At 44.8% G+C, this 10,952-nt stretch overlaps 1 protein-coding gene across 9 annotated transcripts in view; it reads left to right on the top strand.

The window, feature by feature from the left end:
- Positions 1 to 1,019: 1,019 nt before the first annotated feature.
- The window catches only part of tasp1 (taspase, threonine aspartase, 1), a 92,549-nt gene continuing 82,616 nt past the window's right edge, over positions 1,020 to 10,952 (top strand). For 4 of the 9 annotated variants that reach the window (XM_078556467.1, XM_078556466.1, XM_078556469.1 and 1 more), the window contains exon 1: positions 1,022 to 1,326. In XM_078556467.1, coding sequence (XP_078412593.1) covers positions 1,191 to 1,326 — 136 coding nt within the window. In that variant the 5' untranslated portion in view covers positions 1,022 to 1,190. Of the gene's footprint in view, positions 1,327 to 10,952 lie in introns of all 9 variants that reach the window. The other 5 variants (XM_078556463.1, XM_078556465.1, XR_013578646.1 and 2 more) reach the window with 3 other exon arrangements.

Below are 10,952 nucleotides of genomic sequence, written 5' to 3'. Positions count from 1 at the left end.
TCTACTTATTGGCACATTTCATCTCTTTAATAGCTGGCTAGCTTCACTGGGCTGACAGTGCCCCTGGGTTTCATCAAGCTCCAATCTCCACAGTTACACCAAGCTACAAATGGCTCCCAGGTGTTCTTCTGGGCCCTAACCCTTTCCAGCCTGGAGCCAGCGACTTTTTTCCAGCTTCATAGCTCCGTTGGATTTCTCCTAAGCCCCAACTGCACAGAGGTATCAAACGGCTCCTGGGACTTCTCCTGAGCCCCAACTACACAGAGCCAAACAACAGCAACACTTTGGCTGCCTAGAGCCTGCTAACATCAGCACCTTTTTTGGTATGGCCTTTTCCCTGATGCAGAACACCCACTCCCCTAGCAAACACAGAGATAAATTGAAACTCTATAACTTTCGTAAGCTCCACCCACCTCAATAACAACATAATCTTCCAGGGCTCACTGAACATTTACAAATTAATTGAAGCTTTACTCCCAAAAGTACCCTCTGGTCTGCATTTCTTTGCAAGCAGGGTAGACATCTTGTCTTCAATTCTCCAGCTAAGTAAGCTCACCTGCTGTTTTATGATCTTACCTTTCCAGCTGTTAACCCCTTAAGTCAAAATGGCCCAAACCTTTTAAGTGTAATAATCTTCCAACTGCTTTAGTTGCATTTATCCCAGTTTCTAGTTGCACTTTAATCTTCCCAGAACTGATAATTCCACTAAAATTTTATTATGAACCACGAACAATAACATAGTCATTACAACCGACTCTCTCCTTCCAACAGCTCACCATTAATTATCCATTGCTGGCTCTTCAATGTCACCCGCCTGGCCTGAGTTGGCCGCCATCTTCTAATGGAGCTTCTTCACACCTGGGCACGTTGTACTCAAGAGGCGGGAAGGGGCTGACCCGGAAGTTGAAGGGAGTGGGGGCAAGGGGAGGAGTGGCGCTGCCAACGGTCGCTGGCCGCGCGCGGTGGGCGGGGCGAGTGGAACGCGCGGCCGTTAAACCGCCGCGGGGGGAGTGACTTGTGCGCGCGCCACTCCAAACCCGGGCCTTCAAACCTCGGCGCTTGTCAGACGGACTTTGCGTCCGTCTCGGCCGGCGTTGTTTTTAACTTAGTTCCGTTTTTCCCAACCCCCCTCCACCCAGTTTGTCCGATCCGATGGCAGGGGAGGGTTGCCATGCTGCCTGGCTGTGACCATGGAGGCCGCAGGGAGCCTCGGACCCGGCGACCCGCAGCCCCCCGGCACCGCTGAAGGAACCGCGCCGATGGAGAGGAGCGGAAGGGAAGCGGCCTCCGAGGAGAAGAGCGTGGGGTTTGTGTTGGTGCACGCAGGTGAGCAGCAATCCCCACAGCGCCCCCCTCCCCGGGCCCGATCCCGATCCCGATCCCCAATGTCAAGCCTGCAAGGTGACTCTCAAATTGGGCAAGTGTGGCTTGAGAAAAGGCAGTTCATAAACATATTTAGCAAGACCAGCCTCTAATTGTGGCGAATCTGCAAATCCCGCAAATTGCATGTCAACCTGGTTGACGGCGTTTTCTTGTTGTTTGTAAATGTGAGTCGACCTCCCGCAGCGTTGCTCCTGGATAAAGAGGTTACTTTCTGTAACTGTCATCCCCCCACACACACACACACACTAATCCTCTGCCTTTCATTTTCTCTTTAGTTAGCCTTTCTCATTTTTCTTCTTTACAAGCCTTCGCCCCCCCCCCCCCCCCCCCACTTTTTCTTCTAGTTTGTCTTGGTCGTACCTATCTCTATCGTTCTTCTACTACACGTCTTTTTAGTTTCCTCAGCACATCTGTGTGGTGTTAATTGCCAATGGTGGTATTTTTCAGACATTCTGGAAACTTTAAGTTTTATCTCTAGCAGAATTCCCTTTCAAAAGCCTAAATTTCCATTCACATGGTTACATCGCAGGGTTTAAGTTGAATTTGACATCCACATTAAAGGGGTGCAAAAAAAATGAAATTCTAGTAATATGTGCCTTGTATTTTATCATAAATTATCACCATTTGCTGAGAATGTGAATACAGCCTAAGTGCAGCAAATTCCTTACTGAGAATCCCAGAATCCCATTATCCTTAAATGGGCATTAAATAACTCTCAAGTTACCTAGAAATCAGTGGATTGATATTAAACTATTATCATAAAAGGAATAATGTGTCCCATTCTATTAAACTCACTTTTTAAAACTTGAGTACTTGATTATAGAAAAAAGTATTTTGTTAGCTTTGATGGGGGGAATGAAAATATTTCTGCAACCAGCAGGCAGGACAGGATATTATTTTATAAATGAGGTTAGAGTATAAAAATATTTATTTTACACCATATTTATTGTCTTGCCCTCTGGGTGACGCATTTGTATAGTACATAGAAATGTTAAGTTATTCTTTTAAAATTATTTATTAATAATTTTGGTCACATTGGGTATATCTTGGTGCTATCCTACTGGTCTATTTCTAAAGAGGAAGCAGGAGTGATCCATACAGTAAAAGAAAGATTTGCATTTGAATAGCATTTTTCACAACTACTGGACAGTTCAAAGTGCATTACAGTTCAAAGTGCATTGCAGCCAATGACGTACTCTGAAGTGTAGTCACTGTTCGAATGCAGGATAATGTGCCTTTTTGCTCTCCCAGGAGTTCCAGCTGAGGATATGTTTCTCTTGTCCGGTTTAACTGTAAGTAGCACAGGGTAGAAAAAATTGTGCAATTAAATTGCCTGGGATTTCAAAATGCATGGCCCACATGGTAGTGAATAATTTGTGTCGATATTTAACTTCTTTCACTATTATACCCAACTCTCTCCACTAAACAGGCAAATCTTATAAGAGCATTTGTTGTGTCTGTGCTGCTATAAGAGCTTGAGTTTCTATTTGAGCCTAGGTGCACCAAATTCTCGGTAAGATTTGTATGATTTGCCTCTGTGTGATAACTGTATTCTGTTGCCACTGACTTTGCTAGTCATTTATTTAGATTAAAACCTTTTCTGGCCTGCTTGTCTTAGAGCTGACCTTGAAACATCTTGTTCTGATCAGTGTGAAGAACTCTTACTTTCAAATCTACAGCATTTCTCCCCTCCACCCTACCTCGCCCTGACTGCTGTGCAGCCCTCATTTAAAATTTGATCATCTCTAGACTCAATTCCTCCCGTGTCCTCTTTGTGGATTGCAGTTGTTCAAGAAGGCAGCTCACCACCACCTCCTCAAGGGCAATTAGGGATGGACAATAAATGCTGGCCTAGCCAGCAATGCCCACATCCCATAAGTAAATTTTTAAAAATGAAATATTGTTTGGGGGTCGGGGGGTGGTGTGTGTGCGCAGTTGGCTAGATGGCTAGCGTGTGGATCAGCTTAACGTCAACAGCATGGGGTTTGACCCATGTTCTGGCTGAGGTAGACTTGGGGGCCCATGCCTCCTCACTGTATCCATAGTTTTAAAAAAAAATGGTTCTCTGCTGTGGAGCAGCGAATCATCGTCAAGGACCAGCCTTCGAGCAGCGAGCTCGAAGGAGGAGGAGATATAAAATACATCCCATCCACCTGACACAAGTTAGGTAAACCTTACATTAGCTTACATTGTCAGCAACAATCCCTTTTTAAAATTGTTCCAAAATAACCACATAGTCAGGGTTTGAGATTTATTTGATTCTGTTCATGCCCATGTTCATGTTCTCATTGGTGATTACCTCCCAAACTTAGTATACTTTATGCTGACTGATTTTTTTGTGTAATTTCCTGTATGTCTGTTGTCAATGTCAAGTTTTCTCCTTCTCTATGCTCACCTTGCCTCAAAAGATTAATGCTAGATTTAGTCAGGAAGATTGGGATGAACGATTGTGGAAACCTACAGTTGCTAACAGTCGTGCATTTATGGGCAAAAAGCCTAGGTCAGAAAAATGGTTTAGGAGCTATCCTGTTGGTAGATGTTCCTTCTGGAATTCAAAGAGGGGGTGGGGAGAAATGCATCAGGTTTGTATATACATACTTATAGTTTAAATAGCAATTTATGATATCAGATATTTATTTTTGTCCCTGGGTAAAACTGAATCATCAGTGGGATTATGTAAGTCTTAGTGAAAAGTGAGACAAGTAACTAAAGCATCCTGAATCCTGGTTCTTTAAAATTCCTGAGTTTGTGATGGGATTGTAGAATAATTTCATTTCATGGTCAGCTGAGTAAATATATCCCAGGTCTGTCATCACCAGCATTATGGCCGTGATGACTCTGAAACTGGAAGTCCGTTAGAATTCACACATCTAGCTTTCTGGCATCAAGTCCTTGATTTCAAAGAGCAAAGCTGAGACCATTGTGGTAAAGTAGATTCCTTGTGCCTCTGGTGTTTTTTCCTGTCTTCAAATAGACCAGTTGGATGACATTAAGTTGTACCCAATATCACAGAGACTAGAAAAACACAGTCTACATACGCCTCATTAATACAGAGCATTTCACACTTGGGAAAAGGCAGGAAAGTGGAGTTGAGGATTAGCAGATCAGCCATGATCTCATTGAATGGCTGAGCAGACTTGATGGGCCGAATGGCCTGCTTCTATTCCTATGTCTTATGGACTTTGTAGTTATTCTAACTGTGCTGTATCCAAGAGGAGGGCACTAATAATATAGAGTGTATTCAAAGCTGAAATATGTGTAGTTATATTATGACCTGATTTTCCAGTTTAATAATGCATGCAATATCTTGTGGTGCCCACCAGTCACAGAAGGTTAGCAGTGTATCACTTGACACTGTGTGGTCTCTCTAACATCATCCTGGTGTGCACATTAAAGGCCCTGAAGGATTGGGAAACAGTTGGAGCAACTCACCCTGTGCATCTGAGTTTTTTTGAATGGCTATGCCCAGAAGCAGACCTGCTTAGGAGTGCACTGATCTGCCCATGTCCCTCTGTACCAGGTGATTGCAGATGAGTAGAGTTTGGCTGAAATGTAGCTAAATGTTGAGCAACCATTTCAAATTTAGGGAGGGGGCTGCAACCTTTACTCCTGTACATACATATAAGGAAGCATCTCATTTAGCTGACTGAGTATACAGCCTATGGTATTTGTGCCCAAAATGGTGTTTTGTAGGCACTGCACCATTCAGCACCCTCCATCGAAGGTTTTGACTGGTGTTGTGCAGATCTGTGAATAAAGGATCTTCCACTGAAGATATTTGCTTCTCCTAGTTGGCATTTTTTAATGCATTTAAATTGTACTTGTAAGTTTAGCCTATAGACTTAATAAGTGAGCTTTTGATGTCTAATGGTATAATGTCAATATTGTGCCCACTCTCTTTATGTACAGAATTCTAATTTGAGCAATTGTGATTCGTCTATAGTTGGAATGCCAGCTGTTTGTTAGATGAATGGATGTATAGTTAAATTCAGCACACTTGTCTGGTCATGACTTGAATTAAGTTATGCATTATAGTATCAAACTGATCTTGTGAAATGAACATGCATCATCATTGATTGAAAAAAACACTACAAAAGTGGGTAGCCCATTAGGTCAATTATAGTGCCTATTGAGGGCACTAATGAGATGCCATCTGGAATTTTCCAGAAGGAAGGTAGGCCCTCCACTGAGGTCAAAGCCCATTTGATGGATGGAGGTGACCGCCTGGTAACAGACTGGAGGGCCAGCGATGCCTCATTTAATTGTCCCTCCCCCACCCCGTCAAAATCTCCCTCTGGTTCTTGCCACCAGCATTTGTGGAATCCGGACAGTGTGACTGGGACCTGGGAATGAAAATCCTGCACATAGTGTTCTGCTATCTTGGTGCAGCATGTACCAGTTCTAGTTCAGTGCTTCTGTGTGCTATTAATGTTGCTTTATGATTGCAATGTGGAAGGTACACAAAATTCACCTTGGCTCACATGCATTTATTTTCTATTTTTGTTTTGTTTCCTAATTTTTGACAGCTTGTTGGGTTAGTGTGAACTTGTGTCCCACCATTTAAAAAAAATGCAGTCTGTTGGTACATTGCCACTAGACTGCTGCCAATTAATGAAATTTGACATAGTGTTGACTTGTGTATCTGCTGTTGCAGAGGAACTTGCTGGAAGGTGTGTGTGTGTGTCTTGGGGAGTGGGTGAAGGAAATCCAACTGCTAATTATTGGTGTTTGAGTAACTTGCCTGTAGCCTTTACACTGAAATACATTTGATATCCTTCATTTGATCTGTCTTAAATTCTATTTTATTAATCTTTACCTATCAGCTTTCACAAGAAGTTCTGAAAGGTTTCTGATGGGGGAAAAAACTACAAATAGAATTGACTAAGCTAGCTATTTCAAGGTGCTTTTGTGCCACGAGATGTCACTGCTGTACATAGAATGAATGTTACTTCTTTTAAACAAAAACTTTCTCTCTACCTATCCTGAAGATGCTACTGAGGTGTGGTTCCATGGGAACTAGCTGTCCTCCACACTTTGCATAAGTGAACCCACACACTGAGAGAAGAAGGCAGCATTACAGCCTAGACTATTTCTGACCTCATCTATATCTGTGCATGAACACTTTTTATAATAAAAGATAATAACAGGGAGCAAGAACTCTGGATGTTTCTATAATCTTTGTAACCCCGGGATGGTATCACCCCAGTTGCCCCCTTGGTTCCAATCAACTCATTTGAACAGATCTAGCAGCTCAAGACTGGGCATCCATGAGGCGCTGTGAGCCATCAGCAGAATTGTACTCTTAACACAACCTGTAACCTCATGGCCTGGCAAATCCCCCACTTTACCGTTACCATCAAGCCAGGGCTTCAACCCTGGTTCAATGAAGAGTGCAGGAGGGCATGCCAGGAGCAGCACCAGGCATACCTAAAAATGAGGCGTCAACCTGGTGAAGCTATAACACAGGACGACTTGCATGCCAAACAGCATAAGCAGCAAGTGATAGACAGAGCTAAGCGATCCCCACCACCAACGGATCAGATCTAAGGTCTGCGGTCCTGCCACATCCAGTCGTGAATCGTGGTGGACAATTAAACAATTCGCTGGAGGAGGAGGTGGTTCCACAAATATCCCCTTCCCCAATGATGGAGGAGCCCAGCACATTAGTGCAAAAGATAAGGCTGAAGTATTTGCAACAATCTTCAGCCAGAGTGCTGAGTGGATGATCCATTTCGGCCACCTCCGGAGATCCTGAGCATCACGGATGCCAGTCTGCAGCCAATTCGATTCACTCCACGTGATATCAAGAAACGGCTGAAGGAACTGGATACTGCAAAAGCTATGGGCCCTGACAACATTCCAGCAATAGTACTGAAGACTTGTGCTCCAGAACTTGCCGCGCCCCTAGCCAAGCTGTCCAGTATAGCTACAACACTGGCATCTCCCCGGCTATGTGGAAAATTGCCCAGGTATGTCCTGTACACAAAGCAGGACAAATCCAACCTGGCCAATTACCGCCCCATCAGTTAAGTAATGGAAGGGGTCATCAATAGTGCTATCAAATGGCACTTGCGTAGCAATAACCTGCTCACTGACGCCCAGTTTGGGTTCCGCCAGGGCCACTCAGCTCCTGACCTCACTGCAGCCTTGGTTCAAACATGGACAAAAGAGCTGAGCTCCCGAGATGAGGTGCGAGTGACTGCCCTTGACATCAAGGCCGCATTTGACAGAGCGTGGCATCAAGGATCCCTAGCAAAACTGGAGTCACTGGGAATTGGGGAAAATTCTCCACAGGTTGGAGTCATACCTAGCAGAAAGTAAGATGGTTGTGGTTGTTGGAGGTCAGTCATCTCAGCTCCAGGACATTACTGGAGGAGTTCCTCAGGGTAGTGTCCTAGGCCCAACCATCTTCAGCTATTTCATCAATGACCTTCCTTCCATCATAAGGTCAGAAGTGGGGATATTTGCTGATGACCGCACCATTCGCGATTCCTCAGACACTGAAACAGTCCATGTCCAAATGTCAGCCCATGCCTGGATATTGTCCAGGTCTTGCTGCAAGTGACAAGTAACATTTGTGCCAGGCAATGACCATCTCCAACAACAGAGGATCTAACCATCGTTCCTTGATGTTCAATGGCATTACCATCACTGACTCCCCCACTATCAACATCCTGGGGGTTACCATTGACCAGAAACTGAACTGGACTAGCCCATATAAGTACTGTGGCTATAAGAGTGGGTCGGAGGCTAGGAATCGTGTGACAAATAACTTACCACCTGACTCTCCAAAGCCTGTCCTCCATCTACAAGGCACAAGATAGGAGTGTGCCTGGATGAGTGCAGCTCCCACAACACTCAAGCAGCTTGACACCATCCAGGACAAAGCAACCCACTTGATTGACACCACATCCACAAACAAAGAAAAGTACAGCATAGGAACAGGCCCTTCGGCCCTCCAAACCTGCACCGATCATATTGCCCATCAACAAACATTTTGCACTTCCGGGGTCCGTATCCCTCTATTCCTATCCTATTCATGTGTTTGTCAAGCTGCCTCTTAAACACCACTATCGTACCTGCTTCCACCTCCTCTGGCAGCGAATTCCAGACACTCGCTACCCTCTGCATAAAAAAACTTGCCCCGCACATCTCCTTTATAGTTTTCTCCTCTCACCTTAAATATATGTCCCCTAGTAATTGACTCTTCCTCCCTGGGAAAAAGCTTCTGACTATCTACTCTGTCCATGCCACTCATAATTTTGTAAACTTCTATCAAGTTGCCCCTCAATCTCCGTCGCTCTAGTGAGAACAATCCGAGTTTCTCCAACCTCTCCTCATAGCTACTAATCTCCAGACCAGGCAACATCCTGGTAAACCTCCTCTGCACCCTCTCCAACACCTCCATATCCTTCTGGTAATGTGGTGACCAGAATTGCACGCAATATTCTAAGTGTGGCCTAACCAAGGTTCTATACAGCTGCAGCATGACTTCCCAGCTTTTATACTCAATACCCCCTGCCAATGAAGGCAAGCATGCCATATGCCTTCCTGACTACCTTATCCACCTGTGTTGCTACTTTCAGTGACCTGTGGACCTGTACACCCAGATCCCTCTGCCCGTCAATGCACTTTCTGCCATTTACTGTATAATTCCTACCTGTATGAGACCTTCCAAAATGCATTACCTCGCATTTGTCCGGATTAAACTCCATCTGCCATTTCTCCGCCCAAGTCTCCAACCCATCTATATCCCGTTGTATCCTTTGACAATCCTCTTCACTATCTGCAACTCCTCCAACCTTAGTGTCGTCTGCAAACTTACTAATTAGCCCAGTTACATTTTCCTCCGAATCATTTACGTATACCACAAACAGCAAAGGTCCCAGCACTGATCCCTGCGGAACTCCACTAGTCATAGCTCTCCATTCAGAAAAGCACCCTTCCACTGCTACCCTCTGTCTTCTATGATCAAGTCAATTCTGTATCCATCTTGCCAGCTCACCTCTGATCCCGTGCGACTTTACCTTCTGTACCAGTCTGCCATGAGGGACCTTGTCAAAGGCCTTACTGAAATCCATGCATATAACATCCACTACCCTTCCATCGTCGATCATCTTTGTCACTTCCTCGAAAAACTCGATCAAGTTAGTGAGACACGACCTCCCCTTCACAAAACCATGCTGCCTCTCACTAATACGCCCATTTGCTTCCAAATGGTAGTAAATCCTGTCACGAAGAATCTTCTCCAATAATTTCTCTACCATTGACGTAAGGCTCACCAGCCTGTAATTTCCTGGATTATCCCTGCCACCCTTCTTAAACAATGGAACAACATTGGCCATTCTCCAGTCCTCTGGGACCTCACCCGTAGCCAGTGAGGATACAAAGATTTCTGTCAAGGCCCCAGTAATCTCCTCCCTTGCCTCCCTCAGTACTCTGGGGTAGATCCCATCTGGCCCTGGGGACTTATCCACCTTAATATTCTTCAAGACGCCTAACACCTCTTTTTCGATCTCAACATGATCCAGGCTATCTACACACACTTCCCTAGACAAATCGACTGCTAAGTCCTTCTCTTTAGTGAATACTGATGAGAAGTATTCATTTAGTATCTCTCCCATTTTTTCTGGCTCCACACACAGATTCCCACCTCTGTCCCTGAGTGGGCCTACCCTTTCCCTGGCTACCCTCTTGCTTTTTACATATGTATAAAAGGCCTTGGGATTTTCCTTAATCCTGGTTGCCAGTGACTTTTCATGACCCCTCTTAGCCCTCCTGACTCCTTGCTTAAGTTTCTTCCTACTTTCTTTGTATTCTCCACGGGCTTCATCTGTTCCCAGCCTTCTAGCCCTTACGAATGCTTCCCTTTTCTTTTTGACTAATCTCACAATATCCTTCGTTATCCCAGGTTCCTAAAACTTGCCACGCTTATCCTTCATCCTAGCAGGAACATGCCAGTCCTGAATTCTTATCAACTGACGTTTGAAAGCCCCCCCACATGTCAGTTGTTGAGTTGCCCTCAAACATCCGCCTCCAGTCTAGATTCCTCAGTTCCTGCCTAATATTGTCATAATTAGCCTTCCCCCAATTAAGCACCTTAACCCGAGGACTCCTGTTATCCTTATCCACCAGTGCCTTGAAACTTACTGAATTATGGTCACTTTTCCCGAAATGCTCTCCTACTGAAACTTCAACTACCTGGCTGGGTTCATTCCCTAATACCAGGTCCAGTATTGCCCCTTCCCTAGTTGGACTATCTACATATTGTCTCAGGAAGCCCTCCTGAATGCACCTTACAAATTCTGCACCATCCAAACCCCTAGCACTAAGTGATTCCCGGTCAGTATAGGGAAAGTTAAAATCACCCACCACAACAACCCTATTGCTTTTACATATTTCCAAAATCTGCCTACATAACTGTTCCTCAATCTCCCGCCGGCAATTGGGAGGCCTATAGTAAACCCCCAACATTGTGACTGCACCCTTCCTATTCCGGAGCTCTACCCATATTACCTCGCTGCATGAGCCCAACGAGGTGTCCTCCTGTCGTACAGTTGTGATATTCC

This window comes from Cetorhinus maximus, chromosome 14 (assembly GCF_964194155.1).
Source record: "Cetorhinus maximus chromosome 14, sCetMax3.hap1.1, whole genome shotgun sequence".
Classification (NCBI taxonomy): domain Eukaryota; kingdom Metazoa; phylum Chordata; class Chondrichthyes; order Lamniformes; family Cetorhinidae; genus Cetorhinus; species Cetorhinus maximus.
The sequence above is the reverse complement of the archived record's forward strand: the minus strand, read 5'-3'. Positions and strand labels throughout refer to the sequence as shown.